This window comes from Ranitomeya imitator, chromosome 6, assembly GCF_032444005.1.
Source record: "Ranitomeya imitator isolate aRanImi1 chromosome 6, aRanImi1.pri, whole genome shotgun sequence".
Classification (NCBI taxonomy): domain Eukaryota; kingdom Metazoa; phylum Chordata; class Amphibia; order Anura; family Dendrobatidae; genus Ranitomeya; species Ranitomeya imitator.
In genome coordinates, this window is record NC_091287.1 from 139,718,816 (window position 1) to 139,745,968 (window position 27,153).

Consider the following 27,153-nt stretch of genomic DNA (forward strand, 5'->3'; position numbering starts at 1 on the left):
GGTCGTTAACTTTTAGGTTTCATAGTCTAGGGATTTGATTACTGCTACTTTGCCCATGCAGCACTCACCTCTTGAACCTCCACCACCTTCACCCTTCCATCCCCCCAAAATTAAAACAGCAGCATTGACAATTTTTCCATCAGAGGAGGCAAAGAAATTAAAATATATATTTATTTACTCCTTACTGGCGCCGCCTTCAGCAACCTGCTACCTTAGGCACCTACCCTACAAATACGGCCCTGCCTGTATCCTATCTCACTTTTTTTTTTTTTTTTTTTTTTTTTTTTTTTTTAAGACTACTAAATCCAGAGTGTTTTTTTTTTTGTTTGTTTTTTTTTTCAAATTTCATACAAATGAAGCAGAAGTAATTACATACTCCATCCGGCTTCATACAGTGGGTACGTAAGTATTCAGACCCCTTTAAATTTTTCACTTTGCTTCAGTGGAACCATTTAGTAAATTTAAAAAAAAAGTTCATTTTTTCTCATTAATGTCCACTCTCCTCCCCATCTTGACAGGAAAAAACAGAAATGTAGAAATTTTTATTTTATTAAAAAAGGAAAACTGAAATATCACATGGTCATAAGTATTCAGACCCCTTCCTCAGTATTGAGTAGAAGCACCTTTTGAGCTAGCACAGCCTTGAGTCTTCTTGGGAATGATGCAACAAGTTTTTCACACCTGGATTTGGGCATCCTCTGTCATTCTTCCTTGCAGATCCTCTCCACTTCCGCCAGGTTGGATGGTGAACGTTGGTGGACAGCCATTTTCAGGTCTCTCCAGAGATGCTCAATTTCGGTTTAGGTCAGGGCTCTGGCTGGGCCAGTCAAGAATGGTCCCAGAGTTGTTCTGAAGCCATTCCTTTGTTATTTTAGCTGTGTGCTTAGGGTCATTGTCTTGTTGGAAGGTGTAGCTTTGGCCAAGTCTGAAGTCTAGTTCACTCTGGAAGAGGTTTTCATCCAAGATATCTCTGTACTTGGCCGCATTCATGCTTCTTTCAATGACAACCAGTCGTCCTGTTCTTGCAGCTGAAAAACACCCCAAAGCATGATGCTGCCACCACGTTTCACTGTTGGGATTGTATTGGGCAGGTGATGAGCAGTGGCAGGTTTTCTCCACACATATTGCTTAGAATAATCACCAAAAAGGTCTATCTTCGTCTCATCAGACCAGAGAATCTTATTTCCCATAGTCTGAGAGTCCTTCATGTATTTTTTTTTTTTTTTTATAGCAAACTCGATGCGTGCTTTCATATGTCTTGCACTGAGGAGAGGCTTCCGTCGGGCCACTCTGCTATAAAGGCCTGACTGGTGGAGGGCTGCAGTGATAGTTGACTTTGTGGAACTTTCTCCCATCTCCCTGCTGCATCTCTGGAGCTCAGCCACAGTGATTTTGGGTGGTTCTTTACCTCTCTCACCAAGGCTCTTCTTCCACAATTGCTCAGTTTAATTGGACAGCCAGGTCTAGGAAGACTTCTGGTAGTCTCAAACTTCTTCCTTTTAAGGATTATGGAGGCCACTGTGCTCTTAGGAACCTTGGCCAGATCTGTGTCTTGCCACAATTTTGTCTCTGAGCTCGTTGGCCAGTTTCTTTGACCTCATGATTCTCATTTGGTCCGACGTGCACTTGTGAGGTCTTATATAGACAGGACTTGATTTGGAATGGCACACACCATCAGTTTAATTAAACACAGCTGGACTCCAATGAACCATCTCAAGGAGGATCACAAGGAAATGGACAGCATGTGACTTAAATATGAGTGTCTGAGCAAAGGGTCTGAATACTTATGATCATGTGATATTTCAGTATTTCTTTTTTAATAAACTGAAAAAAACAAATGTAGAAATTTTTGCAAGTCAAGATGGGGTACAGAGTGTACATTAATGTGAAAAAAATAACTTTTTTGAATTTACGAAATGGCTGCAATGAAACAAAGAATGAAATTGGTCTGAATACTTTCCGTACCCACTGTATGTGTAGACGTACTCTTTTTAGAAGCATTGCGGTGATGAATGAACACCTCCATCTATCTGCAATATGCCAGAGTCTGTAGGACTTTCTGTTAAAGGGAATCTGTCACCTACTTTTTCGTATATAAACTGTGGCCACCGCCATTAGGGGCTTATCTACAGCATTCTGTCATGCTGTAAATAAGCCCCCGATGTAACCTGAAAGATAAGAAAAACAAGCTATATTATACTCACCCAGGGGCAGTCCGGCGCCTCCCATCTTCATACGATGACGTCCTCTTCCTTGCTTCGTGTCACGGCTCCTGCGCAGGCGTACTGATTTGCCCTGTTGAGAGTAGAGCAAAGTACTGCAGTGCACAGGCGCTGGGCCTCTCGGAGCTTTCCCGGCACCTGCGCACTGCAGTACTTCGATCTGCTCTCAACAGGGCAGACAATTACGCCTGCGCATGAGCCGCGATAGAAGCAAGTAAGAGGACGTCATCGTATGAAGATGGGAGGACCCGGACCTAGGTCAGCCCATCAGACCGGACCACCCCTGGGTGAGTATAATATAGCTTATTTTTCTTATCTTTCAGGTTACATCGGGGGCTTATCTACAGCATTACAGAATGCTGTAGATGAGCCCCTGATGGCGGTGGCCGCAGCTTATATGTGAAAAATGAGGTGACAGATTCCCTTTAAGGAGCCTTCCAGTCTCCCATGAGCTGCCATACAGGTTCGGTGCCCAAGTACATAAGCCTCCATCATGCAGCAATTTTAGAAACTGGAAATGATTCTTCCTAACGGGAAATAAGGTTGATTTTGTTTTGGAATTAGAACGTGGCGTTCCTTTTCGTGTCATATTGAGATACACGCTAATATGATAGAAACTCTGGATATTACAAGATTTCTTCTTTTCATTGTAGATATAGCCAAGCCGACGCTCTGAAATATGTGGGAATTGAGAGAGAAATGGAAATCCCCTGATGGCCCAGCTACCTCTTGTTGCAGCCCATGCCTTACCTTCTTCAGGAATTTCTAATACTGGCGCAATTTTTACCTACAAAGAATGAAATGAAAAATGCGAGCTGAAGTTCTGAATTTACTGAGTACTGTAAAACTAATTTATAGTGATGTCAAAAAACAATTTATTCATTTTTTTTGTACCAGTGAATTTTTGGCAATAATGTATTGTGGTACATCTCCCACCTCAAATAAAATATACTTGAACTTCTCTATTCCCGTCTGCTTGTCAGTGAACGGGATTCCGTGCAAGGTGACGGCTCACTGACTACTGTGGGGACACCTTCCTGCTCGTTGTATACGGAGTACCAAAACTGAGAGGGGAAAAAACCTTCTACTGGATTATTTGGGACAGAAGCACAACCTGCCCCCTGCAATGTTATTCTGTGCTGCCTCTTGATCTCAAGCTCCCCGATATGACTCTCTCCATTGTACTGAACGAGGAATGTGAAACCATGGCTGTTTCTGTAACTCATGAACAAAAAATAGTTGCACCTTTAAAAAGTGTTGTCTAGACGCTCAAGGGAACAGTTCATTAAAGGGACTCTGTCAGCACAGGATGACTGTTAGACCCAAGGACAGGCGTTCGGTGCTTCATAGCACAGCCAGTCATTCACATACACCTTCCCACCTGCTTGTTTTCTTGCTATCTCCACCCTTCTCTGGATCTATGAAGCCAGAGCTGTCAATCAAAGAATCATTGAACTGAAAATATATATATATATATTTTGTAGCATTAAATGCATATTGTAAAGAGAACAAAAAAAATAAGTCACAGTACTTGGAAGAAAATAGTAAAAAGAAAAATAAATTATTGAAGAAAAATAAAGGCAAGGTGTCATTATGACCACATTCACTGTCCTAGTATAAGGGCTCATTCCCACTTTCGATTAAATCAGACAAAAGCAATCCAATTAAAAATCTGATTGCATTCCTACCAATTTAATCCTATGCTTCTGTTCTCAGTGGAGTTTTTTTTTGTTTCCCTGATCAGATTGCGGTCAGGGGGAAAAAAAAATCACAGCTTGCTGCAATTGGGTGATATGAGTGCAGTGCGGTTCATGCATAGGAGATGGAGGAATACATTTCTTCTCCTCCGCAGCTGTGCTGTGAACCTCTAATGTGGAGTCGAGTGTCATTGGCATATCGCATCGGATGTGATACGCTAGTTGGTATGCCGGCCTTAGTGTGAAAAGTAGTCACTGTGATGTTTAGTATCATGGTGTGTACCACACTGAACATGGAGCAAAAAAACGCTAAGTGTTGCCTTAAGAGATTACAAAGAAAATTATTATAGACAAACATGTTAAAGGTACGGGCTAGAAGACCATTTCCAAACAGCGTGATGTTCCTGTTACTAAAGTTGTACATATTATTCAGAGGCTTAAAGGTCTATGGGGCTGTAGCCAATCTCCCTGGACGTGGTCGCAAGAGGAAAATTGATGACAAATGGAATAATATGAATGGTAACCAAAAAGCTCCAAATAACTTCCAAAGTGGTTAGAAGTGAACATGGTCAATGTACATCAGTGTCAGATCACACCATTCTTCGCAGTTTTGGCCAAAGTGGAATTCATGGAACAACAACCCATAAGGAAATCACTGTTGAAAGCAAATCATAAAAAAAGCAAGACTGGAATTTGAATTCATATTGGCAAGTCACATCAGCTCTATGTTCACAGATGTTCAAGCATTCAGAAAACATTGTACCTACTGTGAAACATGGAGGCCCAGTTATGTTTTGGGGCTACTTTGCTGCATCTGGCACATGGTGTCTTGAATCTTCGCAGGGTACAATGAAACTTGAAGACTATCAAAGCATTCTGGAGCAAGATGTGCTGGCTAGTGCCAGAAAGCTTGGTCCGAGTTGCTGGTCATGAGTTCTCCAACAGGATAATGAACCAAAACATACAGCTAAAAGCATCCAAGAATGGGTAAGATCAAAGCATTGTACTTTTCCGAAGTGGCTTCTGTGAGCCCTGATCTGTGGAAGGAGCTGAAACCTGGAGTCTGGAGAAGACACTTTCACATCTGAGACAGCTGGAGCAGTTTGCTTACGAAGAGTGGGCCAGAATACCTGGGGACGCATGTAAAGGTCCTTTAGCGCGTTAGAGGAATTGTTTGCCTTTTGTGATTGCCTCAAAAGACAACTAAATATTTAGTTAAGAGTCCAGGCCATTGTCATGAGTTTTTAAAAATTTTCTGTTGAATCACAATTCCAACTCAACATCTGATTTTTATTCAGTAAATTTAAATAGAAAATTACTTCTCAGTTCCAAGTTATTTCAGTGACCTTTGCGTGTTTTTCTTATTTTAACAGAAGGGTGCCAACAATTTTGCCCACATCTGTAGTGAATAGAGACATAGGCTATGTGCACACGTAGGAAATGTGGTGCAGAATTTTCTGCACTAAATCTGCATCTCCTGGCAGAATCCGCAGGTGCAGTTTTTGTTGCAGATTTTACCACTGCAGATTTTTATCATGGAGGGGTGCAGAAACGCTGTAGAACTGCACAAAAGAAATGACATGCACTTCTTTGCAATCTGCAGCGTTTCTGCACAGATTTTTTTTTCACACTGATTTACATTGTACTGTAAATCACAGTGCAGTTCTGCAGCGTTTCTGCTGCAGAAAAAAACCGCTGCAGATCTGCACTAGGGCTATATGCACACGTTGCCGATTTGACTGTGGAATTTTCTGTGCAGATTCTGCATTTCTTGGCAGAAAACGAAGGTCAGAATCTTCACTTTTTTTGGTATGTGCACACGTTGCAGATTTCTTCCTTTTTTTAACCCTGCAGATTTCTATTATGGAATGGGTGCAGAAACGCAGCAGATCTGCACAAAAGTGGTGACATGGTCCTTTTTTGAATCTGCTGCGTTTTCCGTGCAGATTTTTCTGCACCATTAGCACAGCATTTTTTTTGCCATTGATTTACATTGTACTGTAAATCACTTGCAGATCTGCAATGTTTCTGCACGGAAAAAGCTGCAGATCTGCAGGAAATCTGCATCGTGTGCACATAGCCTGTTTGTACATCCAAGCAGAGCTGAGAACTGCTGATAGGTGGGGGAGCCAGGTGTTGTCAGTGCGTTTTACCTAGTGATGGAGGATGTGTGGAGCATAAGGGTATGTGCACATGTAGAATGGAGCTCTGTGGTTTTTTCTGCAGCAGATTTTAGAAATCCGCAGGTAAGGCACTGCCTTTTACCTGCGGATTTACTGCGGTTTTTATGCGGATTCCTATTGTGGAACAGGTGTAAACCACAGCGGAATCCGGCAAAGAATTGACATGCTGTGGAATGTAACCCGCAGCGTTTCCGTGCATTTTCTGCAGCATGGGCACTGCGGATTGTGGTTTCCATAGTACTGTAAATGCATGGAAAGCTGCTGCGGACCCACAGCAAAATCCGCAACGTGTGTAGGCTGCTGATGGCAGTTTTTGGTTTCAATTGCTGCATTTCAAACAGCTGACCGCTGGTATACAAAGGGTTAATCGACATTATTGAATGGTTCCATCCTATTGGTCACTACTCCTATTTAATGTGTGCTGAAACAGTGATTTAATAAAAGGTTTGTTTACCACTAATCCAGTGCAGTGTGCTCTATAGCCATAGCGCTCCTTAAATTGACCACATACATATTTTTTCCAAGAAAGCCTCTACTAGTGGAATAATAACTAATACAGTCATTGTGCCTCAGCATGAACAACACAGGCCTAATTTTATCTTCATAGACAACAATGCTCCAGCTTGAGGTCCCATCATTAGGAAACCACTGCTGGAGACCAGCATTCCTCAAATGGAGTGGTCTGCACTTCCACCAGACCTGAATCCCATAGAAAAGCTCTGGGATCGCCTCGTAGAGGCTCGTAACTCTGTACCCCAGAACCTCAATGACCTGAGTGCTGCCCTCCAAGAAGCATGAGATGCCACAGCAGATTATTCAATTTGTGAACATCAGACATCGTCAAGCTGTAACTGATGTTCAAGGAGACATGAAAATTTGAGACTGACATTTTTGGGGGGCTATACCCACCACTGTTGGCTTTTGTTTCAATAAATTGTTTGAGATGACGATATCACCATGGCATGCTTTTACTTAAATGCCCTACTGCCATAATAAAATATCTCTGTAGCGTGAACGTTTTACTTTTTCCATAAATTTTACCCAAAAGCCAAAATATCCCTAACTTTTTGGTGTAAAGTGGTGTAAAATATTAAATATATATTTTTTCAGGGGGGAAATTGCATGAAAAAAATATCAGTTACTGCATTGTAGAATGGATTAAAGAAAAAAAAAAAAAGCCCCAAAATGATGCAGAAACCCGTAAGGGGAAAAAAAAAAAAATTTGAATTAGTGCTAAGGAAGCAACTCCAAAAATGAACCGCTGCAGTTTCCTGAAGCATTTTCCTCCTGAAAAACTCAGCCCCTTTGCCTCAAAGAGGTGCTGTGTGCACATACACCAAAGACGACGTGACTAATTTAAGTGGTATAGCGTAAGCCACCCAGAATATGGCAAAAACACCGCACATGTGACACCGCACACGCCACTGCATTATATTGGGAAACCTGCAGCATGCCCCATCTAGTTATATTGGGTCTCTGGGTCAGACAGTGTTAATAAATCAGCAAATTAAATGGGACTTTTACATGTAGAAAAGGAAAACAAAAGCCCATCACTAAAGGAGAAAACAAGATCAGGGCATGTGCACACGACAGACCACCGTACAGTTTATGAAACGGAAACGTTTTTCTTTTAATGCTTTTTCAGGCAGAATCTGTCTTAAAGGGGGTTGTCTATTTCCCACTCAAGGTTTGCCCTTGTGAAAATGAAAACACATACTCCCCTCTCACGCCGTTCCAGTTGTGTCGGCGCTCGTGTGTGATTGTTCTGACCTGAGAGCCCTGCGCTCAATCAGTGCTGGGTCATGGTGTCCTCCTTCAGGTGTATACGTAATCAAGAGGAAGTCAGAACTGCGGCCGGCCGCTCACTACCTTTTGATTAGTAATGCATCCGGTGGGAGTTTGACAGCACAAAATGACTGTTCAAACCAAGCACAGGCCCCCATTGCCCCTTCGGCACTACCAAAAGGTTCAGGGTACCTACCCATTTCCCATCCCCTGCATTTGATTTGAATAGTTATTTTGTCCTGGTAGATTCCATATAAAGCTTTTCTTCGGGAAAGGCATAGAACAGTAGTCCCCAACTCCAGGCCTCGAGGGCCGCCAACAGTGCAGGTTTTCAGGATTTCCTTAGTATTGCACAGGGGTTGGAATCATCACCTGTGCAGATGATCACATTATCACCGATGCAATACTAAAGAAATCCTATAAACCTGCACTGTTGGCGGCCCTCGAGGCCTGGAGTTGGGGACCCCTGGCATAGAAGCTCGATGTCAGTCTGCGGACAAGTCAGATCTCACCATTAAAGCTTGGAAGAAAAATTGAAAAAAAAGAGTTCCATCCTGATTTGCTCATCTGTTAACTACTGACATAGAATATGCTTTATTATTGGTGGAGTCAATTCCTCAAAAAATTCAGGACGGTCTTGAAAGGAAGCAAAAACAACGTAATAACTGGGATTTCTGTATCTGCTGGATGAATGGCCCCCCAAGTGTTGCCATTTTTGCTGGTGTTTGTAATTCCATACACTGCTTCCCAAGTCTGAGCTTCAATTATTCCACCTGCATTTCCTCAGCTGAAATATTGTAGTTTTGAACGACGCCATTCATTTTACTTTACAATATATAGAAAAAAAAAGGAAATCATTTGCAAGTTGGATACGGTAAATATAAATGAATTTTGCCATGGTTTCTGCATTTTGTTTTTATAGCATTCATTTTGTGATCAAAAGGATCTGGAAAGCTGATTCTCTAGGTGCACGGTTACTTGAAAATCTGGTTTGGTATTGCATTAAGTGGTGAGAAGTCAAATTATTTTAAATACATTATTTTGCGGACTATAAGATGCACCGGACCAAAAGACGCACCAAAATATTGGGGAGGAAAATAGTAAAAAAAAAAAAAAATGTTGGTGCAACTCCCCCACCCAATCTGCGCATGCGCCGCCTCTAGTGCTCGTTTTTCCAAAGCTCACCACAGGGAAATCAATGGGAAGGGGTGTCCGCTCACAGCCAACATTTATGAAAGCCTCTCAGCACCAGGACACCCCCTTCTCCCAGCACGGGGCCTGCAGCACTGCCCCACTCTTGCCAGCCTCCTTCAGCAGCGACCCTGCCTCCTGTGCCCCCACTTCTCCACAGCCATCCCCCTTCCTCCAGTAAGCTACATTTGGATAATAAGATATCTGTGGGAAGGAACAAACTCTCCATGATTGGCACCATGTTTACAAATGCTCTGCGTCCTTGTCACATGATATCTATGCGGTAATCCAGTTTGACCCCCAAGCACGCTGCAGCATAGAGTGGCAGCAATGCGGGCCCGGCGCTCATCCAGTGTTACTGGCAAAGGAAGAGGTCACACTGACCGGGTCATCTGATTTATACAAACACTTTCTCTTGCATAGTGGTCAATCACCCTGTATAATTTTTTTGTTAATTTCTAATTTGGGGGCTGAAGAAAGGGTGTGATTCAAAGTTTTCGATTTTCTCTCTTATGATATGGTAACCCATTGGTGTGATCCAGACGCAAGAATGAGGGGCTGCGGGGAGCCAGTGTGTGCCCGGCCAATCACATGACAGTGGTATTTAAATGGTTATCAGCAGTGATTGGCGCTCAAGCTCACTAATGCCACCAGCATCTACAGTGTGTGGAATGAACGCGGCTCGAGCCCCTTCTGCACTTTAACCCCTTAGCACAAAATGCCGTCCATGTACGTCAGCGTTGGGAGTCACCAAATTGAACACCTGTCCCTTGTATCCTTCGCTCCCAGCAGCTTTATTTCCACATTTGCACTTCTTGCCCATCCATGGGTTGGTGATGTGTATGGGCAGTGGCTGTTTTGCTCTGTTCATTATGTAAAGCCTGCCTCCTCTGACTCGGCCATGATGAAGAAGGGGGCTGGCTTGGCTAATGAACTGATGAAGGTCGTCTCTTCCTTGAAATTGCTAGACAACTTTAAAAAAAAAAGTGAAAAAAAAAAAGTGACCCCCCAGTCTTGTCAGTCCAACCAAAACTGACAAATATTGTGTGTATTTCATCGGTTTTATTCATACACACATAAAAAAATTAAACACTATACAAATGGTTTTCATAGCAGATTACATTAGGTCCATTCATACTCATTGTGCTGCCAATATAACTAGAGCTTAGTTCCATTGACATTGTTGCTCGTACAGCCAAGATGTACTGATTTAAAAAGATAGGAGTGGTAGCATGCAAACATCTGTTCTGTTTGGGTACAGGCTACCCTCAGTTCTTAAATTAAAGCGCACTGGTGTCCATATATTCATATTTACATGCTTGAAACGGTGTCAGTCCCGAGGCTGGCGTTAGGGCATCCTTTTTTGATTCCGGTGTGATTAAAAAGTGTTGGACCAGGTGGCAGCGTATCAGCTCCTATGAAGTTCCTGCGTCACCATTCTTTCCATCACACATCTGCAGAGTGTCACACAATGACATTTAACCAATCAGGCAATTTCTAAATACATGTATAAAATTTTCTTTTCATTCAAGCCAGATAACTGTAGGTGTCCTTTTCTCCATCCACGCGCTCTAGATACTCCTTCTCTATTAGGATGTCAATACATTTCTGGAGAAAAAGAAAAAAAAATTGTCAGAAGCTAGACTTGACAAATTAAAAAAAATAAATCTGTATATTTCGGAGAATCTTTGAAACCACAATTAGATGCACTGCAACATATCTGAGTCTCCACAAGGTGGCGCCGTCATGGTAGTGTGTACAGATGACAGTATATCACAGCATGGGGTCTAGGATCAGTCTAGTCAGTGAGCAGACAGCGCGGTTTACAATTATTGTCATGACAAGGGCAGAGTTTGGATGAATTCTAAGTTGAAGCCACAGGGCCTGGCTGGCCATCTAGCAAATGCCAGATAAGTCAGTGCGGCTATGGGCTGCGGTGGCCCACAACTCTTAAAGGGGTATTCCCATCTCTAAGATAATCATGTTAGAAAATACCTCCAATTAGACATGTGGTATAGTTCTGCTGATAAGCTGTGTCGCCAGAACCGCATCAAACAGAAGAAGGCAACCTATGACATAACTATTCATCATAGGGCGTGAAGGGGTTAACAGCCATGGGTGGTGTGTTAAAGGCATATGATAGCTGATTAAATCAGTCATGTGCGGGGAACAATGCGGGCACGTGTTGCAGTTGGGCCTCGAACATGTTATTTGGGCACGAAGACAACGCTCGGATAACACACACGTGGTTCTAAGGGCGGACTGCACGGCGAGGGGCTGGATGTATCCACCTGTGGCAATGGTAGTGAATGACAAACCTGACTTCAATGATTAAGAGACGCATGCTTTTCTTCACAGTGTATGTAATGCATTCAACACATCAGATACCAATGTAAATATGCAAACAGCAGTAATAACATGGCCCCATGGAGTCCGGGTATCCAAGAGATCAGGTAAGCTACAGCAGGGGTGTCAAACTGCATTCCTCGAGGGCTGCAAACAGGTCATGTTTTCAGGATTTCCTTGCATTGCACAGGTGATAATTTAATCACCTGCAGAGAATGATTCCAGCACCTTGTGCAATGCTAAGGAAATCTTGAAAACACACATGGTTTGCGGCCCTCGAGGAATGCAGTTTGACACCCCTGAGCTACAGCACAACCACCATTTCTGCTTCCACATAATCACACTCATGGTTTCAATCCCCCAGTGTTTCTAGGGGAATCTGATCATTGCACCCAACTCACTTTGATGACAGGAACACGTGGTTTGAACCTTGAAGACAACTGGGTCAAAACTTCTCCAAGGAGCTGCTGGTGTTTGAGGACCTTCCTCATCTTCATAATTCTTACAATGGCAGCCTACATGAAACACAATGCAAGTGAGAAAAAATGAACAACCTTCCAAAATACCAGAGTTAAGCCAGTAAATTGGGGGGAACTATTGAAGCATGCCTAACAAAACAAAAAAAAAATGCTTTTAAAAATAAAAAAAAAATATAAAAAGTTTTAATCACCCCCATTTCGCCCCATTCAAAATAAAACAATTAAAAAAAAAAAATCAAACCTACACATTTGATATCGCCACGTTCAGAATCACAAGATCAATAAAAAAAAAAAAAAAGGATTAAAGGCGTAGCAAGAAAAAAAAAACCTCAAACCGCCAGAATTGTGTTTTTTTGGTCACGGCGACATATGCCCTCACCCAACCCGAGATCACAAAAAAATGGATACGCTACGGGTATCGGAAAATGGCACAATTTTTGTATTTTTTTTAATAATGTTTGGAATTTTTTTTACCACTTAGATAAAAAAATAATTTAGACATGTTTGGTTTCTATGAACTCGTAATGACCTGGAGAATAATAATATCAGGTCAGTTTTAGCATTTAGTGAACCTAGCAAAACAGCCAAACAAAAAACAAGCGTGGAATTGCACTTTTTTCAATTTCACTGCACTTGGATTTTTTTTCCCCATTTCGAGTACATGACATGGTAAAACCAATGATGTCGTTCAAAAGTACAACTCGTCCTGCAAAAACAAGCCCCCACATGGCCATATTGATGGAAAAATAAAAAGTTATGGCCATGGGAAGAAGGGGAGCGAAAAACAAAAATGGAAATACCCCTGGTCCTTAACCCCTTTACCCCCAAGGGTGGTTTGCACGTTCATGACCGGGCCAATTTTTACAATTCTGTCCACTGTCCCTTTATGAGGTTATAACTCTGGAACGCTTCAACGGATCCCAGTGAATCGGACATTGTTTTCTCGTGACATATTGTACTTCATGACAATGGTAAAAATTATTTGATAGTACCTGCGTTTATTTGTGAAAAACGGAAATTTGGCGAAAATTATGAAAATTTCGCAATTTTCCAACTTTGAATTTTTATGCCATTAAATCACAGAGATATGTCACACAAAATACTTAATAAGTAACATTTCCCACATGTCTACTTTACATCAGCACAATTTTGGAACCAAAATTTTTTTTTGTTAGGGAGTTATAAGGGTGAAAAGTTGACCAGCAATTTCTCATTTCTACAACACCATTTTTTTTAGGGACCACATCTCATTTGAAGTCATTTTGAGGGGTCTATATGATAGAAAATACCCAAGTGTGACACCATTCTAAAAACTACACCCCTCAAGGTGCTCAAAACCACATTCAAGAAGTTTATTAACCCTTCTGGTGCTTCACAGGAATTTTTTGAATGTTTAAATAAAAATGAACATTTAACTTTTTTTCACAAAAAATTTAATTCAGCTTTAATTTGTTTTATTTTCCCAAGGGTAACAGGAGAAAATGGACCCCAAACATTGTTGTACAATTTGTCCTGAGTATGCCAATACCCCACATGTGGGGGTAAACCACTGTTTGGGCGCATGGCACAGCTCGGAAGCGAAGGAGCACCATTTGACTTTTCAATGCAAAATTGACAGGAATTGAGATGGGACGCCGTGTTGCGTTTGGAGAGCCACTGATGTGCCTAAACATTGAAACCCCCCACAAGTGACACCATTTTGGAAAGTAGACCCCCTAAGGAACTTATCTAGAGGTGTGGTGAGCACTTTGACCCACCCAGTGCTTCACAGAAGTTTATAATGCAGAACCGTTAAAATAAAAAAAATCATTTTTTCACAAAAATTATCTTTTCGCCCCCAATTTTTTATTTTTCCAAGGGTAAGAGAAGAAATTGGACCCCAAAAGTTGTTGTACAATTTGTCCCGAGTACGCTGATACCTGATATGTGGGGGTAAACCACTGTTTGGGCGGATGGGAGAGCTCGGAAGGGAAGGAGCGCCGTTTGACTTTTCAATGCAAAATTGACAGAAATTGAGATGAGACGCCATGTTGCGTTTGCAGAGCCCCCAATGTACCTAAATAGTAGAAACCCCTCACAAGTGACACCATTTTGGAAAGTAGACCCCCTAAGGAACTTATCTAGATGTGTGGTGAGCGCTTTGACCCACCAAGGGCTTCACAGAAGTTTATAATGGAGAGCCGTAAAAATAAAACAAAAATTTTTTCCCATAAAAATTATTTTTTAGCCCCCAGTTTTGTATTTTCCCGAGGGTAACAGGAGAAATTGGACCCCAAAATTTGTTGTCCAATTTGTCCTGAGTACGTTGATACCCCATATGTTGGGGGGAACCCCTGTTTGGGCACACGGGAGAGCTCGGAAGGGAAGAAGCACTGTTTTACTTTTTCAACGCAGAATTGGCTGGAATTGAGATCGGATGCCATGTCGCTTTTGGAGAGCCCCTGATGTGCCTAAACAGTGGAAACCCCCCAATTATAACTGAAACCCTAATCCAAACACACCCCTAACCCTAATTCCAACGGTAACCCTAACCACACCTCTAACCCTAATCCCAACCCTATTCCCAACTGTGAATGTAATCTAAACCCTAACTGTAACTTTAGCCCTAGCCCTAACCCTAGCCTTAACCCTAGCCCTAGCCCTAATGGGAAAATGGAAATAAATACATTTTTTTAATTTTTCCCTAACTAAGGGGGTGATGAAGGGGGGTTTGATTTACTTTTATAGCGGGTTTTTTAGCGGATTTTTATGATTGGCAGCCGTCACACACTGAAAGACGCTTTTTATTGCAAAAAATATTTTTTGCGTTACCACATTTTGAGCGCTATAATTTTTCCATATTTTGGTCCACAGAGTCATGTGAGGTCTTGTTTTTTGCGGGACGAGTTGACGTTTTTATTGGTAACATTTTCGGGCACGTGACATTTTTTGATCGCTTTTTATTCCGATTTTTGTGAGACAGAATGACCAAAAACCAGCTATTCATGAATTTCTTTTGGGGGAGGCGTTTATACCGTTCCGCGTTTGGTAAAATTGATAAAGCAGTTTTATTCTTCGGGTCAGTACGATTACAGCGACACCTCATTTATATCATTTTTTTATGTTTTGGCGCTTTTATACGATAAAAACTATTTTATAGAAAAAATAATTATTTTGGCATCGCTTTATTCTCAGGACTATAACTTTTTTATTTTTTTGCTGATGATGCTGTATGGCGGCTCGTTTTTGCGGGACAAGATGACGCTTTCAGCGGTACCATGGTTATTTATATCTGTCCTTTTGATCGCGTGTTATTCCACTTTTTGTTCGGCGGTATGATAATAAAGCGTCGTTTTTTGCCTTTTTTTTCTTACGGTGTTTACTGAAGGGGTTAACTAGTGGGCCAGTTTTATAGGTCGGTCCGTTACGGACGCGGCGATACTAAATATATGTACTTTTGTTTTTTTAAATTTATTTAGATAAAGAAATGTATTTATGGTAATAATATTTTTTTTTTTTTTCATTATTTAGGAATATTTTTTTTAATTTTTTTTTCTTACACATTTGGAAAAAATTTTTTTTACTTTTTTACTTTGTCCCGGGGGGGGGGGGGACATCACAGATCGATGATCTGACAGTTTGCACAGCACTCTGTCAGATCACCGATCTGATAGCAGTGCAGGCTGCTTCACAGTGCCTGCTCTGAGCAGGCTCTGTGAAGCCACCTTCCTCCCTGCAGGACCCGGATCCGCGGCCATCTTGGATCCGGGCCTGGAGCAAGCAGGGAGGGAGGTAAGACCCTCGCAGCAACGCGATCACATCGCGTTGCTGCGGGGGGCTCAGGGAAGCCCGCAGGGAGCCCCCTCCCTGCGCGATGCTTCCCTGCACCGAAGGCACATCGCGATCATCTTTGATCGCGGTGTGCCAGGGGTTAATGTGCCGGGGGCGGTCCGTGACCGCTCCTGGCACATAGTGCCGGATGTCAGCTGCGATAGGCAGCTGACACCCGGCCGCGATCGGCCGCGCTCCCCCCGTGAGCGCCGCCGATCGCGCTGGACGTACTATCCCGTCCGTGGTCATGGGGGCCCACCCCACCTCGACGGGATAGTACGTCCGATGTCAGAAAGGGGTTAAGGGGTTAAATGCCATGATTTGAGTTTATCCACAGACCTGAGGAAGTCATACACACTCTCGAAGATACAACACCAGGGGTAGACCTAAAATTGGTGCATGCCATGAAGCCACACAGATGGGCCACTTCCACCTGTAATGCAGCTCGTGCTCCAGGTAAAGGGGCGCATTATTGGACTGCGCAGGACCCCTTCTGTCTGTGCGCCCCCGGCCAGGACATTACCTGGATAAGCAGCTTGCGATCTTCCTCAATGTTTTTGTGCGTTGTCTCCTGCTCCTGTTTCTGCTCTGTTTTCATGGGGACATTGATGTTCACTCTAAGCTTTTTACTGCAGAAAAAAAGAAAATAACTCAATCTAAAAAGAAATGAGAAGGAACTGGCATTCTACAAACTCATCTACAAAAAATGCAACAAAGGAAATATCGGAGAACCGGATTGCCATCCCCTATAGTAAAGGGTTGCGTTCTCAAACAGTCCGACATGCACGGGAGGCGACAGACTAGTGTTCGGACATTTCAGGGAGGAAATACAGAGGTGCAGGATCGGGCATTGTCCGGACCGTCAATGTAAGACTAGGGTCACACTAATACACTGACGCACGCGGAGGAGGTCGTCGGGGTTTCTATTGGAATCACCAAAACCAGGATTCCAACAGGGAGCTTGATGGCCTCCTTGTGTGGACACTGTCCGGCCTCTGTCCTGGCAGCATTTCCCTTATTAGACAGGTACAAATACGAGGTCTCCCCAATGTTGTGCTCAGCACACTGCACATATTAGAGAACCTAGCGCCCTTGGCAGACACAGGTCGTATGCATCAGACGCCAATAGGCACGTGGAAGAACTAATTATAATAATAAATATATTCTTTTTAAATAAAGTATGTTTTTGGGAACGGAAAAAAAGAAGTGCTGAGCAGCGTGTGACAGTGGTACCCTATGTGAACATACTTTTTATAGCCCAGGTACAGCTTTATTAATATGTCCGGCCGCAGCTCCACTTCATCCACATTTGCGTTTTCATCTTCTAATACCTACAGTTTTGAGAACATGTGATCACATTTTGTATCAGAAAGGCAAAAATTCACTAAACATACTGAACTGTATACAAAACCCAATACTTGTCACACAGATTCAAAGATGGGGCTGGTACATTGGGCACAAGGCCGCAGTGAGGGCAGGAGGCGGCCGCCATCTGTGTGGAACATGGGCCCTTTCTAGAATTGATAGAACTTGTTCCCGGTGGTTTATTCTGCTCACTACATTAAGGGCAGACATTATTCCTCCTCAGCTTGCATGGAAAACAAGCTTAAAAGGCAGAATAATAAGATCTATCACAGACTTCTACACCAGCTTCAGGTAACAATACAGGGAATTTCTCCATTTACATATTTGCTACATTTTTTATGTTAAAACTTTGATGTCGACTCACCAATAACTTGGACTTTAATAATATTTGTAGAACCTGCACCAAAATGTCCTGTAAAAGTGACATAAGCGTTATGTAGGGACAGGAGACAAATTATGACTAGACATCAGACATCACTCCCCATGGGAGTTCAGGATCTCCCTGCAGTCTGAACCTTACATATCATCATCCCATCTGAGCGGTTACAGGGCCAGGGACAAAAAAAGCGCTCGGGCGGGTGTCAAACTACAACTCCCAGCATTCCCTGAAGGCTACAGCTGTCGGGTGGCTGTCCTGACATGTTGGACGCTTCCCCACACCCCAAGTGCCATAGATTGCAGATTCCAGGGGGACCGTGCCGGGAGTAATCGTGTTACCACATTTCTATGCTCAGTAGTGCAGCCTCAGACTTTTTATTGGCTGTGTGCCAACAACTTAAAGGGGTTGTGCAGCCTCATAAAATAAAGAGTCTGCGGTCACTATCTGAGTGCGGAGCTGTGAGTAGCAGGCACACTGACAATTCCCCTGTATTCCCTGTTCGAGTGGAGGGGATCATGTGCGGACTACACGGTCACCACACAGCAGTCTGCACCAGGAAACGCCTGGAAATAGCAGTGTGTATTAGCCGCATTCGTCTACATCACAGGCCTCTGTGTGGGGGCCTCCTCATATGACCAACAAGCACAGCAGAACTCCCTCTGCACGGGACCCCAAGAAGGAAACCTGCTTGTTCTCCATGTGCTGGATGCCAGCATTAGGATAAATCTAGGATCAGCTTCAATGGTAAGCACTGTAATGTTCCAGATAAATAAGTGTGGCTCCTAATTACATAGACAAAAAATAAAAATCAGTACAATGGGCGGGTGTTCACGATGAGTGTGTACAGCCGGAGACTGCATAAGGTCTTCCATGTAAGGGAATGTGCCCATGATCAGGAATCGCTGCGGGTCTACGTATTTATGCCGCAGCGGCCAGATGTTACAGCATAGTGGATGGGATTCCCTGACCTCCACGATGCGTGTATGTGAGCCTGCGAATCACCCGCGGAGACTGACATGTGGCGCAGGTTTACAAGCTGCACCATATCAATTTCTCTGGCGGAGAAGCTAGTCTCTGCTATAGAAACACGTGGATTTATCTGCAGAATTAGAATGCTGATACTTCCCGATTGTGGGAACGCACCCTCACGGTTAGTAGAGTACACCTGCACTTCCTAGACCATAAAAATAAGTGCCTAAAATGGATGACTATTGTACCATTTTGATCTGTGTGCTGTCTGTTAGCTGCTGAACTGTGTAGGCATCTTCTGTATTATACTGGAGAAGGATCGCCATCTGGAACGTTGAGGCCTGAAATCCAAACAGAAGCAAATGGAAAACTTCACAAATCAGAACAGATACTGAATCACAAAGGGAATCTGACAGCAGGTTTTTACTACCTAATATGAAAACAGCAAGAGATGGGGGCTGAAACACAGGTTTTAATGATGTCTCACTTACTAAGCTGTGTGCTTGTTTACTTACAATAAAGGTATTATACCCAGGAAATGATCACTGCCAGAACTGGTGGTATGTGAGGAGTTGTCAACCACATCCTCTCCTTTGACAAGCAGGTCTCTGCCAATAGACAATGTACACAGAGAGCTGTGGTGTGGGAGGGGGCAGCTTTCTGAGCTACATCTGAGAACTGTGCCACAACTACTGCACTCAGTAATCTAAATGATACATCCGAGGAGGTGGAGTTAGAGCCTATTATGGTGGAGATTAAAAAGTAGAAACCTGCTGACAGATTCCGTTTAAAGCCTTGTGGACACATTGAATAGTGACAGCGTTTTCTCCAGTCCAGTTTTGGTGTATAACGCAGTATCTCACAGTGTCAGCAAAATGAATGAATAAGCGTTCTACAATCTCATGTAAAGGCGTTGCTTTATCTCCTTGCATATTTTAACCATCAATGCATTGTTCAAATCTGTAGCATGTCATGTCAGCGGTTTTCATCCAAATGAATGCATAAAAAACACAAAACAAAACACATTGAACGCTGTGTTTTTCCTGCCAAGAGACATGTCCTTAGAGCAGAAAGTTTTGCTACAAATATTCAACATCTGCAGATACACTAAGAAAAAACCCAAACATTTAGTTGCAAGGCTGAAAGCAAAACCACCATGTGTTATTAGCGGATAGTGGGTTGTGTACCAGAGATTTCACCTTCACATTGAAAAGTTTCTGCAAACTTAAGAGCATGATTTATATACAGTTAGGTCCATATATATTTGGACAGAGACAACATTTTTCTAATTTTGGTTATAGACATTACCACAATGAATTTTAAACAAAACAATTCAGATGCAGTTGAAGTTCAGACTTTCAGCTTTCATTTGAGGGTATCCACATTAAAATCGGATGAAGGGTTTAGGAGTTTCAGCTCCTTAACATGTGCCACCCTGTTTTTAAAGGGACCAAAAGTAATTGAACAGATTAAATAATTTTAAATAAAATGTTCATTTCTAGTACTACGTTGAAAACCCTTTGTTGGCAATGACTGCCGGAAGTCTTGAACTCACGGACATCACCAGACGCTGTGTTTCCTCCTTTTTGATGCTCTGCCAGGCCTTCACTGCGGTGGTTTTCACTTGCTGTTTGCTTGTGGGCCTTTCTGTCTGAAGTTTAGTCTTTAATAAGTGAAATGCTGCTCAACTGGGTTGAGATCAGGTGACTGACTTGGCCATTCTAGAATATTCCACTTCTTTGCTTTAATAAACTCCTGGGTTGCTTTGGCTTTATGTTTTGGGTCATTGTCCATCTGTAGTATGAAACGACGACCAATCAGTTTGGCTGCATTTGGCTGGATCTGAGCACACAGTATGGCTCTGAATATCTCAGAATTAATTCGGCTGCTTCTGTCCTGTGTCACATCATCAATAAACACTAGTGACCCAGTGCCACTGGCAGCCATGCATGCCCAAGCCATCACACTGCCTCCGCCATGTTTTACAGATGATGTGGTATGCTTTGGATCATGAGCTGTACCACGCCTTCGCCATACTTTTCTCTTTCCATCATTCTGGTAGAGGTTGATCTTGGTTTCATCTGTCCAAAGAATGTTCTTCCAGAACTGTGGTGGCTTTTTTAGATGTTTTTTAGCAAAGTCCAGTCTAGCCTTTTTATTCTTGATGCTTATGAGTGGCTTGCACCGTGCAGTGAACCCTCTGTATTTACTTTCATGCAGTCTTCTCTTTATGGTAGATTTGGATATTGATACGCCGACCTCCTGGAGAGTGTTGTTCACCTGGTTGGCTGTTGTGAAGCGGTTTCTCTTCACCATGGAGATTATTCTGCGATCATCCACCACTGTTGTCTTCCGTGGGCGCCCAGGTCTTTTTGCATTGATGAGTTCACCAGTGCTTTCTTTCTTTCTCAGGATGTACCAAACTGATTTTGCCACTCCTAATATTGTAGCAATTTCTCGGAAGGGTTTTTTCTGTTTTCGCAGCTTAAGGATGGCTTGTTTCACCTGCATGGAGAGCTCCTCTGACCACATGTTTACTTCACAGCAAAACCTTCCAAATGCAGCACCACACCTCAAATCAACTCCAGGCATTTTATCTGCTTAATTGAGAATGACATAAGAAAGGGATTGGCCACACCTTTCCATGAAATAGCCTTGGAGTCAATTGTCCAATTACTTTTGGTCTCTTTAAAAACAGGGTGGCACATGTTAAAGGGACACTGTCACCTGGATTTGGAGGGAACAATCTTCAGCCATGGAGGCGAGGTTTTTGGGTTTTTGATTCACCCTTTCCTTACCCGCTGGCTGCATGCTGGCTGCAATATTGGATTGAAGTTCATTCTCTGTCCTCCATAGTACACGCTTGTGCAAGGCAAGATTTCCTTGTGCAAGGCGTGTACTATGGAGGACAGAGAATGAACTTCAATCCAATATTGCAGCCAGCATGCAGCCAGCGGGTAAGGAAAGGGTGAATCAAAAACCCCAAAACCCTGCCTCCATGGCTGAAGATTGTTCCCTCCAAATCCAGGTGACAGTGTCCCTTTAAGGAGCTGAAACTCCTAAATCCTTCATCCAATTTTGATGTGGATACCCTCAAATGAAAGCTGAAAGTCTGAACTTCAACTGCATCTGAATTGTTTTGTTCAAAATTCATTGTGGTAATGTCTATAAACAAAATTAGAAAAATCTTGTCTCTGTCCAAATATGTATGGACTTAACTGTATGAAGCTCAAATTTTGCACTACATCTTGGGCTATGTTCACACGTGGGGTTTTATGTGTTTTTCCTGCAGGCAAAACCTGCTCTCTTGGCAGTAACAAGTTTGCTTCAAAAAAGCAGGTTTTGCTTAGTTTTTGTTGCATTTTTTTTCCTGTGTTTTTCATTGTACATTTGTCTCTTGTTCATGCTGAAAGTTTTGTGCACAAAAAAAAAATAAATCTGATTTTACTTCAAGTTTTGGAAGAAAAAAAAAAAAAAACAGCAAAATCAGATACCGGTGTTTTTTTGCAGCGTTTGCGCACTACTCATTGCTTTCGATGATTGAAAAAAAAACTTTGCATTTGGCAAAAACCAAGGTACTGCACAAAATACTGACAAAAAGCAACTTGTGTGCATGAGATTTCTGAGTTCTCATTAGACTTTGCTGGTGCTGTGAAATGCAGCTGAAAATTTGCATTAAAAACACACAAAAAACCCCGCAACATGTGAACACAGCCTTAGATGGTCTTTCAAGACACCATTGCCATACATTGCACTACGTGGCGGTAGATCTGCCTTGTGATATTTGCACGGCCAATCAGCGGCCTCCTCTGTGTGCTCACCTGTAACGTATAGCGATTTTTAAAACAGTTGGTAACCAGCTCCCCTTTGGATAACTGATATAACCACGTCAGTTTCCTCCCACTGTGCCGACTGGCGTAAAAAGCTGTAAACCTCTGATAACTTCTCTCCAGCTGTCAGAAAACAATGAACATTTCATTGCAAGAAAAATTATTAACAAGTCGCAAAGGAATATATAAAAACCTCAGGGAGACGCGTTACAATGTAAGCTTTAGCTGCAGGTATTCTCACCCACCCATAGCTATGGCTCCCATTACGGGAGACAAAATAATGCAGCAACCCCTAAATATATTAACCTAATTTAACCCCAAAATCACAGGCCAATCCTCCCCCCCCCCCCCTTCTCTTTTTCATTTTTACCTCCCCTTCTTCCAAAAGCCATCTTATTTTTCTGACAATATGGCTTTTTTTTTTTTTTTTTTGCATGACTGATCATACTGACAGGCAGCGGGGTCATCAGCAGACCCCCAGATGCCATGACAACCCATCGGCGTCAGTGGCACCGATAGGAGCGTGGAATGACGCACCCCCTGTCACAGCGTGTTAAATGCTGCTGTCAGAGACTGACAGCGAGATGTAACAGACTAACAGCCAAGGGCAAAGGTTAATGTAATGGCTCCGTCCAGAATATCGTCACACGGAGAAATGGCAAACAGTTTGACAAGCCATAAAATATTCAGCAAGGCTTTTAGCTTACATTGAAACAAAGCACCTTTTAAATTATGCAGCGATATGAATATTCTGTGCCAATTTTGTCCTCATAAAACAATGTTAAAAGATTTGTAATAGATTTTAAGTTAAAACAAACATTAAAATTTGAGTTTGAACAATGTCGCCAATCATTTTACCAGTCATACGACATAGTGGATTGTACAGAGAAGTACCGTACCTCAGAAGGTAAAGCAAACGTGCAGAACTGCTGAAAAGGCCACGATCCAGAGCTGAGAACCTGTATGCTGAAGTCCACTGTGGGGAAAAAACAAAACGGTTACACCCCGGTCATTCCCTGGATGATAAATCAACATGCAAAGGAGGACGACGATGAGAATTTGAGGGAAATAGAGGATGTTGCACTGTGGAGAAGAAGGTGGCAGGAAAAAAAAAAAAAAAATTATATATATATATATATATATACACATACATACATACATACATATATATATATACATACATATATATACATATATATACACACACACACATATATATATATATATATATATATATATATATATATATATATATACACACACACATATATATATATATATATATATACACACACATATATATATATATATATATACACATATATATACATACATACACATATATATACATACATACACATTATATATATATATATATACATACACTATATATATATATATATATATATATATATATATATATATATATATATATATATATATATATATATACATATATACATACATATACATACATATATACACACATGTAGAGAAGCTGATTTTTTTTTTTATAAAACTGTGCAGGGGTCTCTTAATTTTTGCCAGAGCTGTATGTATGTACATGAATGAATGCATACATATACACAGCACTGGCAAAAATTAAGAGACCCATGCACAGCTTTATTAAAAAAAAAAAAAAAACAGCTTCTCTACATGTCTGACAGCCATTCCATTCCAGTGTCAGTTGAATTCCAACCAGAGTACACCTCATTCTACTTAAAGGGACACTGTCACCTGAATTTGGAGGGAACAATCTTCAGCCATAGGGGCGGTGTTTTTGGGTGTCTGATTCACCCTTTCCTTACCCGCTGGCTGCAATATTTGATTGAAGTTCATTCTCTGTCCTCCATAGTACACGCCTGCACAGTGCAATCTTGCCTCGCGCAGGCGTGTACTATGGAGGACAGAGAATGAACTTCAATCCAATATTGCAGCCAGCGGGTAAGGAAAGGGTGAATCAAACACCCAAAAACCCCGCCTCCATGGCTGAATGTTGTTCCCTCCAAATTCAGGTGACAGTGTCCCTTTAATGTGCTTCTGATTAGGTGATCACCTGAACCAAATCTTATTTAACGAAGGAAAGTATAAAAAAAACTCTGCTGGGGTGTTCACAATCCTCTTGCAATAGAACAAGCGGAATGGCAAAACAAGTGCTAGTAATATCCCAAAAGTAATAGGAATGAAAAAATAAACTTTTAACCATGCCAAAGGAGATGAAAAGAAATGTCTTGAGTGAAGAAAAGGGCTCAATTCTGGCTTTACTAGCAGAGGGATTCAGTGAGCATCATGTTGCCTCCATCCTTAAAATTTCTAAGACGGCAGTCTATTACAACAAGGACAAGCAGCAGACATTGGGGACAACAAAGCTAAAGATCGGCAGAGGGTGAAAAAGATTCTCCACTGCCCGGGATGACTATCATCTTATTCAAATGTCACTCAGCAACCGCAGGATGACATCAAGTGACCTACAAAAGGAATGGAAAATCGCAGCTGGGGTTAAGTTCACGGCAGAAACAGTTCATAATAGGTGCCTAGAGGCAGGACTCAAGTGATGTAAAGCTATAAAAAAGCCTTTTATCTATGAGAAGCAAAGGAGAGCCAAGCTGAAGTTTGCCAAAGACTATAAGGATTGGACCATAGAGGACTGGAGAAAGGTAATCTTCTCTGACAAGTCAAATTTTCAGCTTTGCCCAACACCTGGTCGTCTAATGCAGGGGTCCCCAACTCCAGTCCTCAAGGCCCACCAACAGGTCATGTTTTCAGGATTTCCTTTGCATTGCACAGGTGATGCAATTATTACCTGGGCAAGACTAAGGAAATCCTGAAAACATGACATGTTGGTGGGCCTTGAGGACTGGAGTTGGGGACCCCTGGTCTAATGGTTAGACTGAGACCTGGAGAAGCGCACAAGCCAGAGTGTCTTGCACCCACTGTGAAATTTGGTGGAGGATCGGTGATGATCTGTGGATGCTTCAGCAAGGCTGGAATTGGGCAGGTTAATATTTGCGAAGGACATATGAATCAAGCCACATACAAGGTTATCCTGGAAAAACAGTTGATTCATTCTGCTCAGGCAATGTTCCCCAACTCTGGGGACTGTTTTTTCCAGCACGACAATGCGCCATGCCACACAGTTAGGTCAATCAAGGTGTGGATGAAGAGCCACCACATCAAATCCCTGTCATGGCCAGCCCAATCTCCAGACCTGAACCCCATTGAAAACCTCTAGAATGTAATCAAAAGGAAGATTTAGGCTATGTGCACACGTTGCGGATTTTGCTGCGGATCAGCAGCTGTTTTCCATGCATTTTACAGTACCATGTAAACATATGGAAAACAAAATTTGCAGTGCATATGCTGTGGAAAAAAACGTGCAGAAAAGCAGCGGTGTTTTTTCCACAGCATGTCAATTCTTTGAGCTGATTCCACAGCGGTTTACACCTGCTCCTCAATAGGAATCAGCAGGTGTAAAACCGCAGGTACAAACCGAGGTAAATCCGCAGGTAATCCGCAGTGCGGTTTACCTGCGGATTTTGCAAAAACAGTGCGGAAAAATCTGCACACCAATCCGCAACGTGTGCACATAGCCCGATAGTCACAAGCCATCAAACAAAGAAGAACTGCTTACATTTTTGTGCCAGAAGCAGTGTGAAAGACTGGTGGAAAGCATGGCAAGACGCATGACAGCTGTGATTAAATATCATGGTTATTCCACAAAATATTGATTTCTGAACTCTTCCTGAGTTAAAACGTCAGTATTGTGGTTTCTAAATTTTAATTAATTTAAATAAATTATTTGAGGTCTGCAAGCAATGCATTTTTTTGTTATTTCGACCATTTCTCCTTTTCAGAAAAAAATACAAACTTTATTGCTTGGAAATTCGGAGACATGTCAGAAGTTTATAGACTAAAATAATTTACATTTTACTCAAAAATATACCTATAAAGAGAAAAATCAGAGAAACTGAAAATTTTGCAGTGGTATTTTAATTTTTGCCAGAGCTATACCTGTGCGTTGAGCTTTAGCTTACAGAACTGTAAAATTACCTGAAAAATCTAAAATTAAAATTTGTCTACGTTATTACAAAGTTCTACAAACTAGTGAGACAAGGTTAGCTGTGCATGGAAAATTACCACCAGTTTGTAGGAAGCCAAAGGCAGAGTTCACACAGCAGTTTGAGAAATATGGGAATTTCCAATTTCATTGTACATATGAACCAAAGGGTTCACTATTCAGATCACTCGCACGTTACTATGTGGGTGCTGTCTTTGATGTGTTATAACGGTAGTGACCTCATTGTGGAAATGAAAAAACACAACAGGGAGGTTGTAACCATCACCCACGTGCAGATTTAGTGCTTGTGAAGAGCTGCAAGACTTTCAGATAAAACCCAGAGAGCTGGCTCTGGTCACATTAGCCCAAGACACTGTACAGATTTTAGGAACAGGTACCGTATATACTAGAGTATAAGCAGAGACCCCTAATTTTGCCACAAAAAACTGGGAAAACTTGACTCGGGTATAAGTCTAGGGTGGGAAATGCAGCAGCTACTGGTAAATTAAGAAAAAAAAAAAGATACAAATAAAAGTAAAATTAATTGAGACATCAGTAGGTTAAGTGTTTTTGAATATTGAATCAGGAGCCCCATATAATGCTCCATACAGTTCATGATGGACCCCATAAGATGCTCCATAATAAAATATGCCCCATATAATGCTCCATAAAGTTTATGATGGGCCCCATAAGATGCTTCATAGAAAATATGCCCCATACAATGCTGCATAGATTGATTATGGCCCTGTAAGATGCTCCATAGATAATGTGCCCCATACAATGCTGCATAGGTTGATTATGGCCCCATAAGATGCTCCATAGATAATGTGCCCCATACAA

At 42.0% G+C, this 27,153-nt stretch overlaps 2 protein-coding genes across 6 annotated transcripts in view; one reads left to right on the forward strand and one right to left on the reverse strand.

Moving 5' to 3' along the window:
• The window catches only part of EZH2 (enhancer of zeste 2 polycomb repressive complex 2 subunit), an 84,115-nt gene extending 80,928 nt beyond the window's left edge, over positions 1-3,187 (forward strand). For both annotated transcript variants that reach the window (XM_069730159.1, XM_069730158.1), the window contains exon 20: positions 2,876-3,187. In XM_069730159.1, the coding sequence (XP_069586260.1) occupies positions 2,876-2,936 (61 nt within the window). In that variant the 3' untranslated portion in view covers positions 2,937-3,187. The remainder of the gene's footprint in view (positions 1-2,875) is intronic.
• A 6,933-nt stretch (positions 3,188-10,120) lies between these two features.
• CUL1 (cullin 1) overlaps positions 10,121-27,153 on the reverse strand; it is a 114,274-nt gene continuing 97,241 nt past the window's right edge. For all 4 annotated transcript variants that reach the window (XM_069730160.1, XM_069730162.1, XM_069730164.1 and 1 more), the window contains 8 exons: positions 23,156-23,232; positions 22,248-22,379; positions 18,675-18,767; positions 17,443-17,490; positions 16,962-17,044; positions 16,237-16,342; positions 11,826-11,939; positions 10,121-10,686 (listed from right to left, as the gene is read on the reverse strand). In XM_069730160.1, coding sequence (XP_069586261.1) covers positions 10,606-10,686; positions 11,826-11,939; positions 16,237-16,342; positions 16,962-17,044; positions 17,443-17,490; positions 18,675-18,767; positions 22,248-22,379; positions 23,156-23,232 — 734 coding nt within the window. In that variant the 3' untranslated portion in view covers positions 10,121-10,605. The remainder of the gene's footprint in view (positions 10,687-11,825; positions 11,940-16,236; positions 16,343-16,961; positions 17,045-17,442; positions 17,491-18,674; positions 18,768-22,247; positions 22,380-23,155; positions 23,233-27,153) is intronic.